Source organism: Puma concolor, chromosome C1 (genome assembly GCF_028749965.1).
Source record: "Puma concolor isolate L17-30 chromosome C1, mPumCon1.1.hap2, whole genome shotgun sequence".
NCBI classification, from domain to species: Eukaryota; Metazoa; Chordata; class Mammalia; order Carnivora; family Felidae; genus Puma; species Puma concolor.
In genome coordinates, this window is record NC_141674.1 from 200911057 (window position 1) to 200937650 (window position 26594).

Consider the following 26594-nt stretch of genomic DNA (forward strand, 5'->3'; position numbering starts at 1 on the left):
ACATAAATGTGTAAGAATGTTAACTGCAGAAATATTCCTAATAGCCTAAATCAGGGGGGGAAATCAGTGTTCATCAATCGGCAATGAATTAACTATGGATCATTTACACTACAAGATCTTATGTGGCCACTTCAAGACACTTGTTAAGTGTAGCACAATCTCATTTATGTTCTAAAAATTCTATTGCATTTATGTCCAAATATCTTCACAAATTCGTGGAACTAGAAAACTAAACAATGAAAACAGCACCTCTGTAAAAGAAAGCAATTTCTACTTTTCAGTTGAGGTAAAATGGTGGAGGAGGACTTTCACACTTTACACTTTTATATAGCTTAATCTGTTGTAAAAAGAATGCTCTCTTATAATTTCTTATATAAATTGAACAGAAAACAAAACTTGTTTAAGGTCATACACCTAGTTGCTGAAAGGGCTGGCATTTGAACATTAAAACTTTTCACCAAGTATCACTACATGCGATATTGTAATTTAAAGTAATAAAATATATTCGGTCTTCATCTACAGTTCTTGGTACAAAGGTCCAAAAACCTTTGTAATTTCCCAAGAGAACCTATAGGGGCATCTTTTGTTATAAATATTCAGTTACGTTTCCAGTTTCTAAAATAGTATGAGTGATAAAGAGAAAATGGGTGTCTTTTCTTCGTAACTGCTTCTTTCAACCACACCTAAGCTTACATTAATGAGGTGACTTCTTGGAGTCCCTCTAAGGATACAGGCTGGTTGCCAGGGGAACCAATCAAGATGAGAAAGTTAAAGCTTTCAGTCCCACCCCCAACCTTCAAGAGGAGAGAGGAGCTGCAAGTTGAACTAATCACTAGAAGCCAATGATTTAATCAATTATGCCCAAAAGGAAGGGTTTAGGAAGCTTCCAAGTTGATGAACATATGGAGGTCTTGGGAGAGCAGCACACCCAGAGAGGGCAATAAAGCTTCACACCCCTTCCCACACTCCTTGCCCTATGAATCTCCTCTATTTGGCTGTTCCTGAGTTAGTTACATCCACTTATAGGGAACAGTAATCTAGTTAAGTAAAACATTTTCCTGAGTTCTGTGAGTCACTCTAGCAAATTAATCAAACTCAAGGAGGTCCTGGGAACCTCCAAGATACAGCCAGGTAGCATCTGAAGGGCGGTGGGGGGCAGACTTGTGGGACTGAGCTCTTAACCTGTGTTGGCTCTTAATGCTATCTCCGGACAGGCAGTGTCAGAACAGAGTGAAACTGTAGGACACCCAGCCAGTGTCACAGAACAACTTAATGTATGGAAAACCCACACATCTAGTGAAGTAGAGGAGGCACACAGGAAAAGTGAGCTTTTCTTTCCTCTCTATATATTATCATCTCTATATGTATTGTATTTTTTTAGACCTACCAATCTTGCCCATTAACAGATGAGTAAGAAATAGTCAGTGAATGAGTTGTATAGTGATCTACTTTCGGATTCTGTCAGTGATCCTCCTTCAAGTTGTCTTATTTAGTTTTTGCCTTTCAGCCCATTTGTTTTTCTTTAAAAAAATATTCCCAGGGCACCCGGGTGGCTCAGTTGGTTAAGCCTCCAACTCTTGGTTTCAGCTCAGGTCATGATCTCACAGGTTTGCAAGATCAAGCCCCACATTGGGCTCTAAGCTGACAGCAAGAAGCCTGCTTGGGATTCTCTCTCCCTCTCTCTCTGCCCCTCCCCAATTTGTGTTCCCCTTTTCTCTCAAAAATAAAAAAATGTTTAAAAATATATATATATGCCCTCAAAATTCTTTCCTCCCACCCCACACAGGGGTGGTAAAACCAACCCAGGTCAGCCCAGCACAGTGGTGAGCACAATCAGTGGTGCTCGAAAAATACTGGCGAATAAATTATTTGATATCTGCTCTTAAATCGTGAGAAGCATTTATATAAGAGAGGTTACGTTTTAAAGGCTAGAAGAAAACTTGAGAGTCACTCAATTCTCTCACTTAAAGAATTAAAGCTAAAAAGAGAGGAGAGGCAGGGAGGTCACCCAATCCAGCTTTCCTCTCCACAGGAACTGGATTACCAAGATGCTGTTTCAGGTACAGGAAAGAACCCAGGAAAGGCAGGGAAACTGGAAAAACTACCACCACCACCTGACAAGGTTAACAATGCCTAACAAATAATTTCCTACTGCCTGAACTCATTCTCCAAATTGACAGAATTAGTAATCTCCTTTGACCAACAAAGGTACTTGGAGTATGTTTTATTTGTCCTAAGAAAGAAAGAAAAGAAAGAAAAGCAAGAAAAGAAAGAAAGAGCAAGCTATCATATTAATGTTTTTTTTTCCTGAGAAGTCACTCCTCATTCAAGATGAAGAGAACTGTTTATTTATAAGACTTTTCTTCCATTACAGACTCTAAAGCAAAATTTTAACAAACTTCATTCTAACACTATGCTACTTTAAAAAGAAACCCAGTGGTATCTTTTTCCTAAGAACTGGTAACATCTGCTATGTAGGAAATAAATGTGTCTGATGCTACTAAGGTGTTATATAAAATTGCCAAGTGTGCTTATTCCTGAAAAGTTTGAATACTTAAGAGATACAACATAATTTTAGTTTCATTTTTCTTATTTGTTTCTGGGAATAGATTTCTTCTCAACATTCTCATGCCTTAAAATATTAACAAGAGAAGGGGCGCCTGGGTGGCGCAGTCGGTTAGGCGTCCGACTTCAGCCAGGTCACGATCTCGCGGTCCGGGAGTTCGAGCCGCGCATTGGGCTCTGGGCTGGTGGCTCAGAGCCTGGAGCCTGTTTCCGGTTCTGTGTCTCCCTCTCTCTCTCTGCCCCTCCCCCGTTCATGCTCTGTCTCTCTCTGTCCCAAAAATAAATAAACGTTGAAAAAAAAAAATTAAAAAAAAAAATATTAACAAGAGGAAAGGAAATTATGAAAAGTTATTTTTAAATTCCTTTTAGGTATTTTTTATTCACACAGAACATTTTTTTATTTTATCATTTAAAATTATTAATACACCAGAGGATGAGTAAACTAAAATCTCCAATCTCTTTAGTTCAAAACTGATTTTTCTATTCGTCTTTCACCTCCTATTTCGTGAGCATAAAGCTCCTATGTTTATAAATAGATCCGTAAAAACAGCACTTTAAACAGGTAAGAAAAATGAAAAATAGATTTTAAAAAACAATTCGTATTTAGCTCTGTAGAAATTTCATAGACACGATCTCTAGCGAAGGAATTCAGTCAAACTCCATTCTATTCCAAAGAAGCCATCCCTTCCTCCTGGTGCAAATGGTAGCATTATACTGGCCAGAGAGTAAGCCAACAAACCCAGCTGAAGCCAGGAGTGTGTAGCTGAGTAACATCAGACTCTCTGGCATCCTTCTTACATCCTAGCTGAACATCACTTGGTCCACAAAGTGTTATTATATTAGGATCTTGGAAATAAAAACAATCAAGATGAGGTATCTTGGAAATAAAAACAATCAGAGTGAGGTATCCATTCACACAGAAGACTTAATGTCTAATTTCTAACAAGGTCTTTCCTCTGCAGTGATTGGTAGATTTCAAAAACAAGTCATTTCTGATATAATTTCACATCTAGAGGAAAGGTCAACACGAAATGTTACCAGTGTTACTTTTTAAGAATCTAGATTACAAAGACTTAACGGTTAATCCTCTGGTAGTCTGTAAAAACTTGTATTTGATTTTCCAAAATTTCTTTTAAAGATAGATGATGACATTTTCAATTAAAAACAAGTCAAATGCTAGGACCCTCGGGTGGCTCAGTCGGTTAAGTGTCCAACTCTTGGTTTCAGCTCAGGTCATGATCTCAAGGTTCATGAGTTCAAGCCCTGCATGGGCTCTGTGCTGACAGTACGGAGTTTGCTTGGGTTTCTGTCTCCCTCCCTCTCTCTGCCCCTCCCCCACAGGCACACTGTCTCTCTGGGTGTCAAAATAAATACATTAAAATTTTTTTAAAATCCTTAATGCTTACAAAATTTACAAAATGTAGAATTTCAGGGTGCCTGGTTGGCTTGGTCAGTGGAGTGTGCGACTATTGATCTTGAGATTGTCGGTCAGAGCCCCATGTTGGGTATAGAGATTACTTAAAAATAAAATCTTTACAAAACAAACAAAACACAATTTCATACTCAGATCTATATATCCCTTAAATTACAAAGAAGTGAATGAAAAGAGCATATATTCATGTAATTTATACATACACAATAATCTCACTAATCATCCAGTAGCAATAAATACTCTCAGGAAGATTTCATTTTGACCTTTTTTCTAGACTTGCAATTGTATCAGAAATGACTTGTTTTTGAAATTATGCATCTTGTCCTAACTAAGCAAGGACCACAGCAGCAAACATGATTGTAAATTCTGCATTTTACACAGCATTTCTAAGTTTAACCTGTAAAAAGCAAAACCCCCACCTTGCTGGAACATAAATCACAATATTAACAGCTACAACAATTTTTATGAGTGAATGCTTCTAAGCATTATAAACTGTCATATTCATTTCATGAAGAAAAATATTGGTCCTTCCTCCACATAGTAAATTTCTTAATGATGACATTTTTAAAAATTCTATCCCCGAATATAAATATTTCTGAGGACACCACAAGATATCGAGGAACAGAGATGCACATGTTGCTAAGAAGCAGCTTTGCCAAGTTTTTTCTTAAAATTTAATAATAAACTATAGAAAAAAGAGGCAATTAGAAAATGTGATTTAGCTATCATTAATCTACATCAAAGGATTATAATGATGTACATTGTGTGCCTTTAAAATTATTCTCTATTATAGGTTTCACAACAGAAGTTGAGAAATCTCTTTGACAAACTAGTCCCTTATTAAAAATCAAAGGAAAGTACTTTGCTACCATCTGTGCAACATTAACGCCTTCAACCGCAAGAATGATTATTTTGTAAGTTAAGAAGTATTCAGTTCTATTTTAAAAAACAACAGCAACACAACTATTCAAATGTTCATCTTCATCTATTATAAGAAAGTCATAACATATATGAAATACTATGTAATTCACTATAGAAAGACAAGCATCTCTTTGGAAGCCAGAAAACAGAAAAGGAAATTGTGATCCCATGAAAGCATAATCAAAACTTTTTTTTTTTTTTTCAGACGTCACCACCAACACCAACAAATGCTTCACAGAGCCTGACCAGCACCTGCAAGGTCTGATTTAATATGATGGGAAGCAATATAAAATACAAACTTTTAAATTTAACTCCATTAGTAGAAAACAGATTATATTATAAAGAATAAGGTAAAATTATCCATAAATGGTTTTCAGAAAAATTTGTGACAATCTTTTCTCTTGAAAGTACACTGAACTGAGGAAAACCTGTTCAAGTATTTAGAAGCTCATTTTAAAAAGCATTACTATAAATCAGGCTTCTTTATCTCTAGTATATCATATACCATGTCCATGATTTGACAAGTTCGTCCTAATTACCCACCTTAATTACAGTAATTATATATTTCATAGTAAATGCAACTAACAAGGTTCTTTTGAAAGATAAATTGTGAACTACAGGGCTTAAAAAAAATAGAGATGTAGATATCTGACCATCCCACTTAATTCATCATCGTCAACACCCATTTAACAGAACTAGATGATTTTCAAGCTACACCTTGGGATCACTTAATCTAACACCCTTATTTTATGAGATCTGTTTCCAATTTCCTCGTTATAAAGAGGATAAACCAGGATGCCTGGATGGCTCGGCGGGTTAAGCATCCAATTCTTGGTTTTGGCTCGGGTCATGATCTCATGGTTTGGGGCATCAAGCCCTGTGTTGGGCTCTGCACTGACAGCATGGGCCTACTTGGGATTCTCTCTCTCTCTCCCTCTCTCTCTCTCTCTCTCTCTCTCTGCCCCTCCCCGCCCCACACACCTGTGTTCTCTCTCCCCAAATAAATAAACACACATTAAAAAAAAAAGAGGATATGGGGCGCCTGGGTGGCGCAGTCGGTTAAGCGTCCGACTTCAGCCAGGTCACGATCTCGCGGTCTGTGAGTTCGAGCCCCGCGTCAGGCTCTGGGCGGATGGCTCAGAGCCTGGAGCCTGTTTTCGATTCTGTGTCTCCCTCTCTCTCTGCCCCTCCCCCGTTCATGCTCTGTCTCTCTCTGTCCCAAAAATAAATAAACGTTGAAAAAAAAAAAAAAATTAAAAAAAAAAAAAAAAAGAGGATAAAACATAATTTGTCCCCAACTGTTAGTTCCGTCTACCTAGTAACCTAGTACACCTTCTACCACTTTAATTTTAGAGGTACTTGGCTACGTAAACTAACATAAGGTACTACATAAAATATCGAATACACTATAAAGAAACAGAGAAATACCCTCAAAAAAACTCCAATGCCCTTTGAGGCTAGTTTGTTTTGGCAGAACCTCAGGAGGAAAAGTTAATGCGATGCCACTAATCAGCAGAATAAGCTTGGCACCATGTAAATTATAGCTCTGGACAGAGATTCATATTTCAATATGTTTACACTCTAGATTTACCATCTTCTGTAAAAGGAGAAAAGGAAGATGTTACCATTATAAAATGAATTGTTGAAATCAAAACCTGAGAATTTGTTTTAAAATTGTTTTGGGGATGCCTGGGTGGCTGAGTCAGTTAAGCGTCCAAATTCGGCTCGGGTCATGATCTCATGGTTCATGAGTTCAAGCCCTACGCAGGGCTCTCTGATGTCAGCCCAGAGCCCACATCGGATCCTGTTCTCCTCCCTCTCTCTCTCTCTCTCTCCCTCTCTCTCTGCCCCTCCCCCGCTCATGTGCACTCATGCACACGCTCTCTCTCTCAAAAATAAATACACATTAAAAAAATTTTTTTAAATAAAATAGCTTTAATTAAGTTTAGTCTCTGGGGTATGAATTAACCCTTACCACTGCCAATTTGTCTCCAATTCAACAAGTATAATGAACACCTATACACCTAACCAAAGCATTGTGCTAAATGTACAGTGTAAGTAAGTAAACAAACTCACACTGTGACCTTCCTGCATAACCTAAGTCCTCAATTTCCTCACCTACAGAATAAGTGATTTAGGATGACCTTCCTGCTCCTAAAATTTTGATTGTATGTTATCCAAATTGTGAAATTTCAATTCATGCTAAAATAAGTAATGATAAAGCCAGCACTGCTGAAGTCTGTTACTTCAAGTAGTTACTACTCACTATAATAAGGAAAATGAACACAAAACGCCTTTCGAAAAATGAATCACCATAATCCTCTCCTCAAACTCCCAATCTATTTTTACATGACAAAGACAACATTCTAAAAGGCCTCTGGCCCCATGCAAAAACTTATTCTAAACCTGATAATTTTTATAAGTATCCTTAGCAGTGATTAAATATGGAGACATTTCATACATGGTCCACAAAATATGAAAACCATACTAAAGACTCAACCATCATTAATGACAGTAGATTTTCTGGAGAAGTCCCCTACCTTATTCTTCTTTGCACCCCAAGGCACTATACCCGTACCCCACTATGCTATAATTCACTACCCATCAAGAGTTACTCTGCTCCCTTTTTATTAGCATTAAAAAGGTCACATTACACATTACATTGTTATGGGTTAAACTGTGTTCCTCATAAAATTCATCTATCCAAGTCCTACTCCCAGTACCTCAGGATGTGGCCTCAGGAAACAGGGTCATTACAGATATAATTAGTAAAAACTAGTAGAGTGGGACTCTATAGTGCAAAAAGACTGGTGTCTTTATAAATATGGGGAAATTTAACATAAACACGCATGCAGGGAGAACACCATGTAACATGAAGACTGATATCTACAAACCAAGCAGAGAGGTCCTCCTCTCACAGACCTCCCTCACAGATATCCTTCCCTCACAGACATCCTTCCCTCACAGACTATGACGGCACTAACTATACCAACACCTCAATCTAGAACTCCTAGACTCCAGAACTGTGAGATCATAAATTTGTATTATTTAAGCCATACAGTTTGTGGTGTTTTGTTACAGCAGCCTGAGCAAGCTAATATATTACTACACAGAAACTGGAGAAGAATCACATCAAACCATCACGACAGACAGAATTCTCAGAATAGCACCTCAGATGTCAATGCATGGCCAATGTTCCTAAGAGACCACACATCTTGAAGATCTGACAAAAGCCACTTTCAGGCAGACATGAACATTTTTCATATTGTACACTTAAATCAAGAGTTTAAGGGCACCTGGAAGACTCAGTCTGTAGAGAATACAACTCTTGATCTCAGGGTTGTAAGTTTGAGCCCCACAGTGGGTGTAGAGATTACTTAAAAATTAGAAAATCTTAAAAAAAAAAAGATTTTAATCCTCCCCCTCAACTCCCTCCAGATGCATGAACTCTCTTTAATCAATGGTATCTGGGGGGGGGGGGGGGGGGAGGGAGGGGGATACCATACACTAATCATTTTAATTAGAAAATTAAACACTATCAGCCCTACCTCTGAGTAAGAAGGAAAAAAATACAGATGATAATAATGAAGTTTCTTCATTATGCTCTTAAAGAGATTTATAATGCAGTATTATTTTTTCAAAAAGGTAAATACTTTTTGAAATGTATATGAGTATATAATTACATCTGAAAACATGTAAAACTTTATCACATAGCATATTATATCCTAAAAGAATAGAGTCTAATACAATGATGAGATGAAGAAAACTTTTCATAGGTAGACTATGATTTAAATTCTTCTTAAAAATATGGACCTAGTCAATAAGACAAAGTATTTGCCTTGTTTCTTTAATTTGTCTAATCAACTTCACCTTTAGTAGCTGACAATAACACAGCTTGTCAGAAATCTAAGATCAGAAGATTTAGAAATGGAAATTCAACCATTTTATGCGAGCATTATCAATCATTCACAGCATCCTGCCAATCAAGAAAAGGTTATCCTATAAACATAAGCTAAAATGACATGATCTGATCAATAAAAAGACAATTCCAGTATCTAATTATGAAGATTCAAAACCTTTTACTTTCTTTCCACAGCTAATTAGTTCTCAGCAGAAAGCACAATGGGAAGATATATAGTTAATACACAGAGTCTAAGAACAATTTGAAAAACATTAACCCCCATTTAAATAGAAAAGAAAATGAATATTAGATTTTTGCTCTTTCAAAATGTGCTCATCTAATTAATTCAGTCTAGAAAAGCGATGCACAGAAGGTTGTATTCTATCTTGTAAAAGTGTATTTAAGTGAATTTAAGGACAAAATCACTTTTCCATGTATATTATTCAGAAATTATTATAACTGTAAAAAGCAGGCAATGTAGGTGGTGCAAAGTGTCTGGGCTGACAATCAGAAGAAATGGGCTCTATTTCTCATTTCCAGTACTAACTACACATGTGATGTTAGGTGAGATCATTTAACCTCTTTGGACCCTGCTTTCTCTAAGTGATCTCTAAGTTATCTGTCACTTCTCAAAATAATTGCAAACGCTGTCAATCTTCAAATCTGAAATATGCCATCAGAATTCCTGACAGATCTTTACATACTTTCTGCGATCAATATGAATTCATCATCAGATATTTCATGAAGAGAGAGAGTGATCTTTCTCACCTGATAGCTTATTGTCATGCAGCAAATTCCGGAGCTTACTACAAAGCTGGATCATGCTGTCCAACTGTCTATTTATCTTCACATCTTGTATCCAGGCTGGGGTGTAACACACTGGACATCCGGTTCCAATGCAGTCACTTACACAATTACTTTAAAAATGTTAAAATATATATATATATATACATATCAATGCATTCAGCAGAATTTTAATTCCAAAAGATAAACAGTTTGAACAGAAGTAAATAAACGTTGTCTTAACAAGCAATGGGCAATCATATAATATTTGTTACAATGATGTTTTTGAAAGAGTATGATACACACATACAAATCTGTACCTAAAGTCGCTTAGGCCATTTGATGTGAAGAGATTTTACTTAGACATTACTCTGCAAATCTTTTTCATGCAAATAAATCTATAGCTTCTAAGGGGTAAGAGTACAGAAAGGGACATAAAGAAACATATTTAGTACCAAATGCATAACAGCCATGCATTTCAACCTTTTCTATCCTAAATCTTAACACTATGTTTCATGGAAAATTACTACAAAGAGACTGGAAAAGGTAATTTTTGTTTTGTGTGCAGACAAGTGTCTAAAGGTTTTAAAGTAGTTTCTGAGAAAAGATACTTGATTCTTTCAGACATTTTTATAACCTGTAGACTCAAATCATCTCAGGTTATCTGTCTAGGAGTTAAAGTCTCACAGCTAGGGGGATTTTCTTAACTTTAGGGGTTACAAACCCTTTGCAAATCTCAAGATATACATAAGCTCTTGTAGAAAAAAAGGGGGGGGGGTCACAATCCCCCTCCAAAGCTTATCTGTGGATTCAGAAATAAGAAACCTAACAATCCACTCTTCCCTTAGCCTCACCAAAGGAGCTCCAACAAGACTGGGTAACCTAACTGATAAAAACCACATCTCTCCCAAATACCACATTCCTTTTCATGTGACCCACTCATTTGTAGGCACAGAGGATTCTTATGAGATCCTTCCAGAAAAAGCCTGTGGTTAGTTCTATTATTTGTATCTTCGATTCTGGCATGATTTCTGATGCAAAGTAACTCAATAAATGTTATAAAACAAATCTGTAATCCATACCTGGGCTAAGAAAAAGTTTCCAGATGAATGTCAAATTTCTTTAGCAAAGAAAGGGACTTCTTTGAGTTTCTTTGCTTGTACTTAAGAACCCTTAGCTTAAAACTCCAACAGAGAAAATAGGGAAACTGACTGTACAGGGGACTGAAATCATCAATTGTTATGTAATACTTAAGTATTTGAGGAACACGATTGACAAGAGTCACAATCCACTCATCAGGAAATCATTACCTTATTTTCAGATAAAGAAAATGAGATCCAATTAGGTGAGACACTTACCCAGCACCACACCAGTACTCAGTCTATTTTACACATTCTATAATGTTCATCTTATAAATGTTCTCAAATTATTTTGTAAACATTAATCTCGAATTCTGGGGAAAGATATTATTTCTCAATAGATCTGTATAACTCAGTAAGCCAGTATTTTCCAAATGACCGACAGATGTGGTCAGGAAATCATGCTGGGTGAAAGATCCATTCACAGCACAGGATAAGTCAATGAAATTTATTGGAACAGAATACAAAAAGTTCACTGGTATCCTTTTAAAGTCCACACTGTAACAAATCTAAAGAAACTAGCACTTGCTAAGTAATGGTGTCGTATCAAAGAAGAATATCCATAACTATCTAAAAAGTCTATTTAAAAATCCTTCTTTTTTCCAACTATGCATATGTATAATACAAGATCTTCCTCACTCACATACTGCAATCAAAACATTAGATCACAACAGAATGATTACATAAGTAGATACGAGAATCTACAGTCTTCTATTCATCAAAGCAATGAAGAGATTTGCACAAATATAACACAGTGTCACTCTCACTAGTTTTTCTTTGGTTTATAAAATGGTTATTTTTCCTTAAAACAGTGTGACTTATGTTACTACGTAATGTGTTTATTACTGTTATTTTTAAGTGAATGGTATTTTTTAAATGTCTCAGTTTTACATGGTAAATACACACATACAAACAAAACTGCTTTGGGATCCTCAATTTTTAAAGGTGTAAAATGATCCAAAGCCAAAAAGTCTGCATATGTCTGCCATATGTTTTAAATGATTTCTACCTTAGAGAATACATGGACTACTTTTATCAGGGATTGACACGAAAGTACCTTGGAACTACCATAACACTGTCAATGACATAAAAATCTGTGCCCCTCCAACCAGCACCCCTCCACTTCAATGCTTCAACTAGACTGGTATATATCAAACCATCTTTTAAAACTGCATGGTATTTACGGGGTGCCTGGGTGGCTCAGTCGGTTAAGTGTCTAACTTCGACTCAGGTCACGATCTCACGGTGTGTGAGTTTGAGTCCCATGTTGGGCTCTGTGCTAACATCTCAGAGCCTAGAGCCTGCTTCAGATTCTTTGTTTCCCTCTCTCTCTGGTCCTCCCTCCCTCCCTCCGTCTCTCTCTCTCTCTCAAAAGTAAATAAACATTAAAAAACTGCATGGTATTTACAACATTGCTTAGCAGTTTTACACAGCTGCAAATCTGCAAAGAATATAGTTACCCAATTCTTGGCATCACATAATCAAAATTTGTCACCGATCCATTACATACAGCGAGTACATCAGCTGACACAAAATAAATCTGCTTACTACCAAGTAAGGACAGGAAGTGGGCATATTTCATAAGGGCATCATGGGAGGTCTTTTGGAGGTGGTGACATCTGAGTTGAAATGTAACTGGTGATGGGGCGCCTGGGTGGCGCAGTCGGTTAAGCGTCCGACTTCAGCCAGGTCACGATCTCGTGGTCCGTGAGTTCGAGCCCCGCATCAGGCTCTGGGCTGATGGCTCAGAGCCTGGAGCCTGTTTCCGATTCTGTGTCTCCCTCTCTCTCTGCCCCTCCCCTGTTCATGCTCTGTCTCTCTCTGTCCCAAAAATAAATAAAAACGTTGAAAAAAAAATTAAAAAAAAAAAATGTAACTGATGAAAAGTTAGCCTCACAAAAATTTGGCAGTACATTCCAGAAGGAGGAAATAGCAAGTGCAAAAGTTCTGAGGCGGGAATGACTTTGGTGTGTTTAATGAACTAAAAGGAGAAGGTAGCTAGACAGGGTGAGCTAGAAGGAAGTGTGGCTGGAGAGACAGGCAGGAATTGGGTCCTGTACAGGTCTTCCAGACCTTATAGTGAAGAGTAAGGATTTTATTCTAAGTGTAAAAGAAGCCACTAGAGGACTTTAAGGAGGGTAAGGATATGGATGTGATTTACATTTCTAAAAGATCACTATTAAGAATGTAGAAAATGAGGAAGGGGAGCAGTTAAGAACTTATTATACTAGTCTGAGGAGAGATAATACAATGGTGGCTTGGATCAAATAAACAGTAGTAAATACAGAGAAGAGTGGGAAAATTCAAGATACAAGGCGCATTGTGAGGTGGAGGTGACAGAACTTAATGATGTGACAAGGAAGAAAAGAGCAGTTGGGTATTACTTGTGGTTTCTGCCTTGAGCAGCTCTGTAGTCGGCAGTCCGCTTTATTGCCATGAAGATCTCTGACGTGGGCACAGGGGAGAGGAGGATGACTGACGCACGTGCCCTGCCCATGTGAAGTCCTTGTCATCATCCAAACGGAGAGTGGATGGGCAACATGTACTATTCCCTATCCCAGCCTCCAGCTGGATATGCCCCATATATCAAATCCATGTTTCCAGAAGGAAAACTGGGACCCCAAGCAGAGTCACTTCCCACACATCAGCCCACAGCAGTCACACAGTAAATTATTTTCTTGTGTGCTTAAACTTCATGCCGAAGTCGTTCATGCCAGATAGTCATGCGTCATTACTGAAGTCATTAAAAAACTGATGCAAAGGAGGCCACATGGACCCTGTCTCAGAGACAATTAAACGAAGACATTCAGTCCTTTAATTGATTTCTCCAGAATAAGAAATAGAATGAGATGAAAATCTAATATTCTAATCTATATGCCAGGGCTTTCATACTATAACATGGACATAATTCCATAGTAACTATTATGGCTTGAACTGTGTCCCCCAAAAAGATGTTGAAGTCCTAACCCCCAGTACCTAATCTTATTTGGAAAAAGGGTCTTTCTCGAGATCAAATTAACATGAGATTATCGAGGTGAGCCTTACTCCAGGAAAGCTGCCATTCTTACAAAAAGGGCAGGTTTGGACACAGAGACAAATATGCACACTAAAGAGAAGGCTGTGTGAACATGAAGGTCAAAATCAGTGACAGACCTACAATCCAAGGAAGGACAAAGACTGCCAGAAGACAAAGGTTCTCCACCACCAGAAGGTAGGACAGAATCATGGGACAGGATTTTCCTCACAGCCCTCAGAAACAACCACCCTGCTGACACCTTGCTGTTGGACTTGTAGCCTCCACAGCTGTGAGACAATACATTTCTGTCATTCCAAACCACTCAGTCTTTGGTACTTTGTTACAGAAGCCCCAGAAAATTAATCCAGAGCAAGATTTTCACAATCTGCAAGGTCTAGACTCCAAAGTAACCAGAAGGGGGAAAAAAAAAGAGCTGTATTTCAATTACATAACAGATTTTTCTCCCCAGGCTACTTGCTAAGCTATGCAACTCTGAACAAGTCACCCCCTTTGAGCTTTGATGCTCTTATTTGTAAAGTAAGACAGTTTTATGCATCAAAATGAGACAATGTACAGTAAGTTATTTGTAGCCTATGAGAGTTACACAAACATAACACACAACATATTACTAATATGGTTACAGGAGGATGACCTAGTAAAAAATATAGTTACACTATGGATCAAGTCATAATTACTTACCTACAGAAGATGTGCTCACATCCCCCTAAACACACAGGCTCCCTCAGAATATTAGTGCTGTTTGAAGAAAGGAAGACAATCAAGACTTAGGTCATTGTGAGATAAACACTTATTACCCAACATTTCATAAATCCAAGGGCCGACACTACTGTATTTCTCTTTCCAAAGCAGAAGATTAGGATATATTTATTTGAAAGGCTGTTACTCCCTGATTAAATATTGTATCATCACACATCTGCTGAATTCAAATAGCTACTAGCAAACTCAGTACAAACTGTAACATTTTTTATAATGCATGTAGTGGGAATTCAGAAAGAAAGAACTTTGTGTAAGTATCCCTACACCTTTATAGAGGATGGCAAAACTGACCACTGACTGCTTCTTTCAATTACTAAGATACATCTTCGCTTAATGATTCAAAGTATAGACCATAAATTTCAAAATAAGGCCTAAAAGGCAGAATGACCATATAACATATTGTCCAAATGAGAACATTTCTGGGAGTGACAGGGCATGACAACTAAACAGGACACTGGGATAGCAGGTGTAAACCAGAACTGACCCAGGAAAATCAGAACATCTGACCACCTTGACCATAAGCATTCATGGTTTCCCATAGGAATGCACTGGTTTCTGGCTATTGTTAAGAGGCAATTTATTTTACATAGATGCCTTGTCAAAAATACAGCCATTCTTTCAGTTCACAATTAACTGACTGTTTTGTTCGTTAAGCAACTGCAAACAGGAATCATCAGGTTGACATTCTACGGACTGAATGAGAGTCACGGCATTGGGGAAAGAGAGAGAGAAACACAATTACTGTGCATCAAAATACCTGCTACATTTGATAATCCTCAGAAAGTAACAGTACGTACTTATTAATAAACACATCAAGTCATTGTATTCAGAGAGCGTAATGCAGCAAGAGCAAACAGGAGAAAATAAAGCTTTTGAAGGATGAATATTTTTTGTGCTTGGTTTATTACACTAACCTTAGGACCTTTAGGTATTTACAGCATTATTATCCAATTACCTCTGTATATGTACCACATATCAATAAAAACAGTTTTCCACATTTCTTGAAAGATCAAAAGTATCAAATAGCACATTTAATAGATGTGAACATTAAAGTGAAATTGAGCTTTCAGAAAGAACGCTAAAAACAGAGTACACACCTATAATGTTATCCTCAAGATACCAAAAATGGTGCTCACTGACATTATAAAACCCATTGCTTTTTAAAAACTCAAAATGTCTGAGTTTTCTATCCCACCACACAGATCACAGTGTAAAAATATGACTTGTGAAGTGCCAGGCACTTTTGTGACTCTGGCAATGACGATGATCTCTGCTACAATGCTCACGCTCCTCCTATAATTTCTGCTCACTATTTCACCCACCAAATCTAATCTGATCTCTCCTATTCAAGTGTGTTGAATTCTACTTCATCACAAGTTTGGCTCTAAGATCTCAGAAGTGATGTATCTCACTTCCTCCTATCATTATATATATACTCCCTATATTTTTTTTATTCCACCACTCTGACCAAACCTCCACCTTCAGTTGCTCTCTGCCTCCAGACAAGGCCATTCAGTTCATTAGCTCCTTGGATTCCCAGGCCACAATTACTACTTCACGGACATCTCCACCACCACCCTATTTGCACTGACCTTTTAGACACTCACAGATGCCAGTAATACCAGATAGGCCCCACAGTCCACTCCTTCCTTGCCTACTCTCAGGGGATGAATAACAATGATAAAAGACAGATATATACACGTGTCTCTATAAATTCAGTTGGTACTTTCTTCACCTTTGTATAACAAATGCTTGAACAGATGGCTATTCAAAACAATCTCCATGCTCCTAAATCCCATTAACCTGACTGTGAGCGTTTCACCACCTGGGCCTATTCCTTCCTCTTCACCCATAACCCTGTCCCTCCCTCTGGGCTCAGGGGGAAAGATGTCCTGCAGTCATTCTTCCTTCTTAAAATGTGCTGCTCTCCCTGTCCCTAGATCCAGTATCTTCCCTGTCTCCTAAAGTAGTCGATTCTCATCATTATACTCCGCAAAATTTCTTCTTCTATCTGCAACTAAACACGCACAGGTACTCTCTCCTCCACCCTATAAAGTAGCCCTTTCTTCAGCTCCTGCCTCACTCTACCTTCAGCCCCAGCTCTTCCCCTCTCTGTGGATGTAAAGTCCTCAGAAAGTGCTCTACGTGGTTCTCTCCATCTCCTTATCTCCCTAGCTTGAACTCCCAACTCTGCTGAAACTGTTCCCTAAAGCATTTTTAGGCCTCGTTCTCCCTGACTTCTCTGTGAGGCAACATTGATCTCACATTCTTTCCTGAAACCTTTCCTTCTGTTGAGTTTTAATTTTCTTATAGCACATTTATCCGCCTATTCCAGCATTCCGTTAGCTGCTTCTTTTCCTGTCTCTCAATTGTAGGCTTATCCCCAGGATGCAGTTCACAGTCTTCTGGCTTTCTATGGCAGTACTCGACTCAATGCCTTGATTCTATTTCTAAACTTAAATTTCCTTTTTACGATAACTCTGAACCCTTTATCTCTGGTTCTGACCCTTCACCCTAGCAATGAGATGCTATAGTGTGATTAGCAATGATTCCAGTATCTATGAATAATTGATAAATTATACTAATTCTAATTAGTGAGCTAGAATATATTTTTTGGTGCTGTTAGCAGATGAGGAAGGACACTGGAAGACTGACAGAGAAGTACGTGCATGTGCAGAAAAGTATGTACGCATGCATAGTGGAAGGAGCAGTGAGAGGGGTGTTACACCCAAGACTGGGAGAGGGAGGTGTGGTGTCAAGTTCAAAAAATTGTTAATGAAGAGCTCACAGAGCAGATAAAGAGTGGCACTGATCTCTGTCAAAGCCAGGCTTTCAGACAATGGCTAGAGCTTAGAGGAGAAGATACTCTGCAATAAAACAATTTCTATTACAACCAGACAATAAGTATCAAAATTTTAAATGCATCCACTTTTAATTCAACTATTCCTGTGTCAGGAATTTATCCTTCAGAGATACTCAGGTGCTTGCAAAACTGAAACTCTAATATACCAAAGATGTCTGTCTAGACAGGATAATAAAGAGATTCCAGAGATTAAGGAATAAAACGTCATATATATATGTCTGTATACACACACACACATACATATACACATATACATACATACACATATATACATATACACATATATATACATATATGCATATAAATATTTTTTGTTTTAAGGATCCAGAACAGCATATGACATCCCAAGGGTGACAAGGGATACCCAGCCTTCAAAATAATGATTGAAAATTATTTTGTCCTTCAAATTTTATACCCAGTCATCTCCCACAGTAGAAAGTGAATAGATAATATAAGAAAACTGATCATTTAGTGCAGGAAGTTAGAAAGTTAATAAATAATGTCTAAAATGGAAAAAATCAAGAGGTAGCAATAGAAACCTATTATTTGGAAATGTAGATGTAAACCATGAAGAACTAAGAGATGAAAGAGGTTGTATCTGGAGTACAGATGAAGCAAATGAATATTTTTATTATGTCTCTGACTTAATGACTTTGTTGATTATAGTCATGCATAATTTTATTTTTTTAAGATTTTTTTTAAGTACTCTCTACACCCAACATGGAGCTTGAACTCACAACCCTGAGATCAAGAGTTGCAGGCTCCACTGACTGAGCCAGCCAGGCACCCTGTTCACAAATAATTTCAACTAAAACTTTGTAAAGGCCATGGACAAGGATATTCACTCCAGCACAGCTTATTAAAGCCAAAGACCAGAAACAATCTAAATTTTAACCAACAAGAAAACGGTTAAATAAATCATGATACATCTCCCGGATGTATAGTATCTTCTCATCTGAGGCTTACAATGCTTATACAAACACAGAGAACCTCTTAAAGGACACATAATAAATTGATCATAGTGGGTTCTTAAAGAAAAGGATTCAGGCCCACCTGTCATTCCCTTAAATATTTAATCACCATATACCTTAATATTTTAATGCATGTATTATTTCAGTTTTTAAAAACTTAATATTAGAAAGTTTTTCACAATCCAGTTAACTCCAAAGCAAGCAACATTTTCTTGCACTGCTCCTCCACAAAAAAAAAAACCTCTGCTCTCAGCAGGCCAGTGTCTGTAACATTTCTCAAATAATACCCAAGATCCAAAACCAGACTGCTCAGGCTGTTCTCCCATCCTAGAATACACTTCCTCCTCACAACTCCCAAAACTATTCAAGCCGAACACATTATCCAAATATTATACAGGATGATATAATAAAAATGACACTAAACAAAGCACAGAAATTCTTGAATTTTAGTTTCCATACCATCACTCATGCAAAATCTGTACCTTGCACCATACATGTAAAGAACACAAGGTTGACTGCAATACAATCTATATTAAGGAGCTTATAATCTAACTAGGTAATCTGATAAGCAAAGTTAGTGTATGATTTAAGAGAATTACAAAATGTTCTCAAGTTCCAGAGAGATGGCATCTAGTTGGAGCCCTGGAAATCAATGCTGAAAGCTAAATTATTTTGTATTTTATCTGCTTGATTCCTTATTTTTCCCCCTGGTCTCCAAATAGATTCTAGCCCTACAAACAAGAGATCTTGACTTTCATTTTTTCTGAGCTCCCCACCACTACCTCCCTAGCATGGTGCTATACGAACAGCAGAATTTCGATAAATCCTCAGTGAATGAAGCAAATGGAAGAGTACATGCAAAAATGAATTTATATTAAGAATTCTATTTTATCTTTACCCTATTCTTTGTTTGATATACATATATATTAGAAAGAAAAAAGTCCAGAAGAATAAGAAAAGACATTTGCATGGTAACAGGATTTTTGTACCCTGAAAATTCAGCTACTCTACTTTTTCCAATCTGCAGTCATACTTCTGTTACTTCACATGTAGTTGATTTGGAAAGATCAGCACAGTCAGAGGATTATAACTTGGGGAAGAACTAAGTAGGGAGAACAAACCATTTTTTTTTTTTTTAAAAAGGGCCTATTGATATAAAAATTTCTTTGCAAAGAAGAAAAGGAAATTCAGTTGAGATTACAATACTGAGGCAGACCTATTTCTTAACAGAATGGCTCCCTAAGCTTACTGAGATAAACTGCTACTTAACGTTAGGCAAGATAGCTACCACAATGCTCTTACATTTTAGAAAATCGCCAAGTTATTTTTAAGTGTGGACCAACACATTTAACACCAAAATGCACAGGCTCTTCAGGCCAATTAAACAATCTGTTGTATTTGTCTTCAGAATAAACAAAATTGTTAACAAGGGATATGCATAATGACACAAAGCCATCTTATTCTGTGTATTTTGTATGCCAGATTCAAGTAAATCACATGGGAAAAAATTTTTTTTTAATCATGTCTAATTACTTAGTGTTGATAAATATTGAATAAATCAAGGAGCCAATATCCCAAAAAGCCAAATGGGTAATAGACTCCTGTCTATTAATGACTGATTATAATGGGATCTATTGTTATGAGACAGATGCGCACAGAGAATATTATGCATACCTGCCTCAAATACTTCTGGTTATTCTGTCCTCTATTTCTTTTCTTCCAAAGCAAAACAGTATCTAAGTAACTGTCCTTAAAGCTTTACCTCTTCCACCTAATGCTCAAATGTTGATTTTAAGGCTTTTTATATTCTCTTCCCTGCTCACTTCCAGAAGTGTGCTTTCAAACCATCCCCTAATGCAGATGACTGTCAAGAGTGCACTCCCAGCCTAAAATCTCTCCTCAAAGTCCCAGGCTCATATTAACAAGAACTTCACTTGTAAGACCATCCCCAATGCTATGGGGAACAGGTGCTCAATGTCTCTGGTAAGTTTCTCTGGCAGACACAAGCACTATAGAACACCAGGTATGTGGAGGCCTATAATGGGTCTGTGTAACTCATGGTTCTACCTTTACCTCCCAGGGCGAAAGACCTTGGCTTCTACATCTGCTCAAGACCCTAGTCATTGTTTACTATGGGTAACTAACCCCAGGAACCTACAGAGGATTCTAGGTGAGTCAAGTGAAATTAACCAGGCCCTTTATGGTATTTCCACTTGCAAAGACTCCTTAAATGTGATCCTCACTTAACCTAAATTCTTCCATGCACTAATTTAACAAACACTAAGAAACCATGAATTCAGCACTGTGGCCACAAATGTGAACCTGTCTTTATGAAATGTGTATCAAAGAATCAAAATACCACATAAGTAAATACATTCTACATTTAGAAGAGATATAGGATACATGCTGAACACCAATGATCTGTGCCCTTTTCTGGATGTATGTTAAAAGTCAATAGAAAGTTTTAAACAATAATTTGTCTCCAAAGGAAACTCATAATTATGGAATCTGCAGAACTAGAGGGAGTCTTAGAAAGCCCTTTGTCCATTTTCCTCATTTTATAGATGAGGACATCAGAGTGACAGGAAAGTTACACAAATTGCTCTACTTAGGAATTATGTGAACCAATTGAATAGTCAGTTGTTAGGCTACCAATTACTCTCTGCCCATCTGACTCACTTCCCCTTTATTCTACAGTACCTTTTAGCATATTGTGATTAGCATACTCCACCAGTCTCCATCTACGAAACTCTTTCCAAGGCCCAATTCAAAAGCCATGAAGCTTTCCTCCACTGGCACCATCCAAGTACACTTCTCTACATCTCCTTGGCCTACCCTGAACTCTGTGTGCATTTTACCCCTTATAGTTAAGCGTGTGCTCCTTAAAGGTAAAAAATGTCTCACCATGTCACCACTAATGTGGTCCATCAGTGATCATTTATGGTCCTAAAGAAGAACCAGCATCAGAGCAAGCTAAAGGAGTGATCATCCCACTTAAGGATCACTGGCCTATTAAAGTGCTTCTGAGCAAAGCTAATGAAGACAAAAGCTTAATGCTGGGGTCAGGAAATCTATCCTTTATTTTACAAACATCCATATAGCACATAGAACATAATAGGCACTGCTCTAAGAATCTTATAAATATTAACTCATTTAATTCTGGTAACCTCATAAGATAGAAACTACTACTAATTCATTTTCACAAATGAGAAAAGGAAGCATACAAGATAAACTAATTTACCCAAAAATCACTGAAGCAGGATTTCAAGCCAGGGTTCAAAATTAATGTTCTTAATCACTAAGCGATGCTATAAGAGAAAATAATCTTGATCGCCTTTAAAATGACAAAAAAATAATTTAGAAAAATAAAATCATCTATGCCAAAAATCACAAGATTGCTTTTTTACTCTTTACTAAAAGTTGATTTAAAAAGTGCTAGAACTCCAGGGGCGCCTGAGTGGCTCGGTCGGTTGAGCGTCCAACTTCAGCTCAGGTCATGACCTCATGGTCTGTGGGTTCGAGCCCCGTGTTGGGCTCTGTGCTGACAGCTCAGAGCCTGTAGCCTGCTTCGGATTCTGTGTCTCCCTCTCTCTCTGCCCCTCCCCCACTCTCACTTTGTCTCACTCTGTCTCTCAAAAATAAATAAATGTAAAAAATTTTTTTTTTAAAATGCTATAACTCCAAATTACACTATAGTAGAGGTCAATCTGCACACACCCAAAAATGTCAAGAGGTACCTAATTTTAACTCACAAAATAGTGTCATATGACACTTGGGGTTTACATTGCAGCCCTTATTATTTTTTCCTACTTCCTTTAGGAACACATTATTACTATGCTTTCTGTCAGCCTCTCAAATGATACGGTCTTCCTGTCTCATTTTTCCAAATCTTTAAATAGCTTCTATCTGGTTGTGGGGCTTGGACCTAACACAAATGTCACATCTGGCCTCTTGAAAAAATTTCATCAGCTTCACCTTGGAGTCCTACTTATGTTAAAGGTCAAGAAAGGATGCCCTGTAATGTAGCCAATCCACCCTCACCCACAAGCAATGCTTCCCGTAAAACAGATGCAATATGCTGTATAAGACAGGTGACACCTGGGAACACAATATAGATGACAGCTGCAAGCTGAATGTGAGGGTAATCGGGGTAATCACTAGTCCACTGGGTAGAACTTTGAAACTCTGTAAAAGGGCATACTGACACACAATTTCAAGTAACAGGACACTGCCAGGAATGGTAGGTAGCAAAGCAAGAAGCAGACCATCCTGAGTTGTTCTTTGAAGCAATGGCGTCAGGCAGCTACAGGGAAAGACGCAGGTGGGGAAAAAGGGGTTATCTTCCCCGGGTAAGAAGAAACGGGCCACGCTTTATACACTGTAGACAGTGCCAAGACATACAGAGACACCAACAGGAATGCAAAATCACTTCTAAATATTAAATCCCGTGTCATATAAAATTTTACACTGAGGATTTTTAAACTTAAGACATTCTACCTATTAAAACAGTTCAGCAAACTATAGCTTATGCACCAAATCAAGTCAGTAGACTGTTTCTGTACAGCCTTGAGCTAAGAATGCTTTTTATGTTGTTAAGGGTTGTAAAAGACAAAAAATAGTAAGAACACAGATGGTGGTCAGCATCAGTTATTATATGACTCTTTACAGAAGAAGTTTGCCAAGCCCTGGTGAAAATCTGCAAAGACACCATTGAGATTTAGTTGTTATTCCATCAGTGGTTCATATATTAACTTTTTAAGAAAATTCACTAGACTTCAGTATTATTCTCCAGCCAACAGGATAAGTTGTAATAAAAGTCTGGACCTAGTTACTGATGTCTACTTTCAGTCCTCTGGCTCTTATTGTCTGCTCACTTTTGTTAGAAACTAGAAAAATACTTGGCAGGGATAAAAACTGAAACTGGCAGGATGCATGGATGGCTCAGTTGGTTAAACGTCTGACTTCAGTTCAGGTCACGATCTCACGGTTCGTGGGTTCCAGCCCCGCATCGGACTCTGTGCTGACAGACAGGAGCTTGGAGCCTGAAGCCTGCTTTGGATTCTGTGTCTCGCTCACTCTCTGCCCCTGCCAGCTCACACTCTGTCTCTCTCTTAAAAACAAACAAACATTACGGGGCACCTGGGTGGCGCAGTCGGGTAAGCATCCGGACTCTTGGTCTCCACTCAGGTCATGGTCTCACAGTTTGAGTTCAAGCCCTGCATCTGGCTCCGCACTGATGTTGCAGAGCCTGCTTGGGATTCTCTACTTCTCTTTGACCCTCCCCCACCTGTGCTCTCTTTCTCAAAATAAATAAAATTTAAAAAAATAAAACATTTAAAAACAATTTAAAAATAAATAAAAATAAACGTTAAAAAAATTTTTTTAAGTGAAATTGGCTGTATTATAGTTCAGGACAACCTACGGATTATTCTTCTTTTTGTAAAGCACCTATTTTGCCTTCACCAAACCATTCAGCAAGCAGGCTATGCTTTTTTTGTATTTTTATAAGACACCTATTACTTATCACTTATTCTATAACAACCACCATACTAAACACTTTACACATATAATTTCATTTAGTTTCCCCCCTCCCACAGAATGTTAGCTTCCTAAAGACTGAGGTTTTTGCCTGCTCTGTTCACTAACGAATCCCCAACGCCAAAACAGCACTTTGCAGGTGTTCAATAATATCTTTTATTAGTAATGAATCCCCATAGGTGGATAAGCAGAGCACAATTATCACTCAGATGGGGAAACTGAGGCACAGAAATTAAATTATTTGAGACATGGTATGCCTGGATGGCTCAGTCGGTTAAGCGTCAGACTCTTGATTTCAGCTCAGGTCATGATCAAAGGGTTGTTGGGAGCAAGCCCCGCCATAGAGCTCTGTGCTGACAGCACAAGCCTGCTTGGGATTCTCTGTCCCTCTCTCTCTCTCTCTGCCCTTCTCCCCACCTCATGCATTCTCTCTCTCTCTCAAAATAAATTTAAGAAAAAAAAAAATTTAATAAATAAATAAATGACTTGGGCCATGTCAAAGCTGGAACCTGAACTCAGGCATCCTGACTCTACACTCTAAGTGAAGCACTATGATGTTGCCTTAGTGCCTTCCATACAGAAATGTCCCATCTGAATGTCTAACTTTTGTTTAACTACTAAGGTGTTATTATAATTGCTAATATTATAGCAACTAGCAGAGCTAGTTTTAAATTTCTTATTCTCAGATGGAGGACCCGTGTTATTAAAAAACACACACAACTCAAAATGTCTCCATGTATTCTAGCAAAAGTGCCGCTTTTCTAAGGAGCGCGGTGATTTTTTAAGTTTTTGTAAAACCAAATATAAGTGCAAAACTCGGTGACAGTTAAGTCCTCATTTTTAAAGAAACAGCTGCGGTAACTTGTGCTTTATGTAAGTTCTGCGGGTTGGAAATCGGGGGGTGGCGGGGGGGGGGGGTCAAAACAAAGTCCAAAAAAGAAATAGGCCAGCTACAAGCAGAGAGAAAACCTGAGTTATATCCATGCAGAAATATAGAGCTGTGCACACAGCAGGTGCTCAATCAATGCTCTTGGAAGAAATGATAAGGGTGACAAGCCCTTCTTGGTTTGTATACTAGGAAGAGCTACAGGAAAAGCATGGAGTACCAGTCATGAACATGATGTCTTCAGATATAATGAAAACCTTGAAGTGAGAGCGCTCCCATGGTGCAACAGCATGAAGGAAAATAAGAAGCAAAAAATGATAATAAATAGCATCTCTAAGAGCCGGAACCCCAAGCCATACAGCCTTTTGACTAAACCAAGGAAATGAGAAACATCACACTGCCATCTTCAATCTACCTCCAGCAAGGGTCCCCCAAACTCTCCTCTCCCAAGAAAGAGCTGCTACGGAGTAAGGGTCAAAGGGTCAGCTCAGCAATGAGTGACAGCTGCTTGAAGCTTAGCGGGCCCCTTCAAACTTGCGCAGCCCTGGGCAGGAGGGATCCCAAGCCCAGTAAAAAGTCCCGATGCCTTAGCCCCACCCCAGCCCTACAGATTCAAAGTGTGGAGGCGGGGCCTGAAATCTGCATTTTTTTTAACCACACCTCCAGACGAGTCTTCGGCCCGCTAAAGTTCGACAACTACCACCTTAGTCGGGTTTGACGAAGAAGACAAGCAAGCAGCGCGGAAAGGAAGGGGATGGGAGGGAGGGGACAACTAACACCAGATCCCTGGGCAAGTACAAAGTCTGCTCGCCGACCCGACTGCGGGGCAGGAATGGAAGGAGAGAACCGGGGGTTTGAAAAGATCCCCTCCCCCCGCCCTCGCGGCAACTCGCCCGAGGGTCCATCTTTACCAACGCGAGCAGCGCAGCAGCTTCTCCAACCGGTCGAACGCGGCGCGGCTGTGGGCCCAGGCCCCGCGCCCCTCCGGCTCCATGGCGGGCGCGGGACGAAGCTCGTTCCCGGACCGGACCCTCGGCTGCCGGTTCCCCGGCATCGCCCCGCCTTCGCCGGAAGGGCTCTTCCCAGAGCTGGAGACGCGGCGGGCTCGGCGGGCTCGGGCAACGACCGAGACGCGACCAACCTCCGATCCGACCCCAGCCCGAACGGTCACAGTTTCTGTGCCGGCCGGGTCGCTGGGAGGGCGGGGCCCTGGGAGGCGGAGCCCCGGAAACGCGCCAAAAGTCCCGCGCGCGGGGCCGGAGGGGTGGGGCTTGCAGTTGGCGGGAAAGGGGACGGGTCCAGGCAACCCGGAGGGAAGAAGACGTGAAAAAGCGAGTCCTTGACTTTTCTGAGCCGTGGGTTTTAGGGACCTCAAAGCGAGGAACTTTTAGTAGAGACTAATCTCTAAGGAGTGCTGTTTTCACTACCATAGAACTTGGAAAAGTTTTGGTCCTGACACTGAATGTGCCACCTTCTTCACTCCTAACAAAGTTAACTTTCTCCTTCCCCTCCCCCTTCCAGGTTTTTTTGTTTTGTTAAAGATATGATGAGGGAGCTTGGGGAAAGCTAAAGGCAAAATACTGGCTGGCCACCACCCACCCCCGGCGCAGGTGGAAAACATGATAATCCTCAGACACTTCCTGGCTACCCAGAACAAAGGAAAAGGGTTTATGTGCTTGCGTGGTAATGTGGGAAACTAAGGCAAATGAAAAATTAAATTCTTTTACTGCCCATTGACAAGTCTTTAAACCAGCAGTGACCTCCCTCTATGAGCTCAGCTGCTTCAAGGATGACACTTTGGG

At 39.0% G+C, this 26594-nt stretch overlaps 1 protein-coding gene across 3 annotated transcripts in view; it reads right to left on the bottom strand.

Moving 5' to 3' along the window:
- The window catches only part of BARD1 (BRCA1 associated RING domain 1), an 89376-nt gene extending 63386 nt beyond the window's left edge, over positions 1-25990 (bottom strand). The window contains exons 1-3 of one of the 3 annotated variants that reach the window (XM_086719556.1): positions 25704-25990; positions 14457-14513; positions 9588-9736 (exon numbers count right to left, since the gene is read on the bottom strand). In XM_086719556.1, coding sequence (XP_086575682.1) covers positions 9588-9736; positions 14457-14513; positions 25704-25846 — 349 coding nt within the window. In that variant the 5' untranslated portion in view covers positions 25847-25990. Of the gene's footprint in view, positions 1-9587; positions 9737-14456; positions 14514-19357; positions 21140-25703 lie in introns of those variants that run through there. The other 2 variants (XM_086719557.1, XM_086719558.1) reach the window with 2 other exon arrangements.
- Positions 25991-26594: the final 604 nt, after the last annotated feature.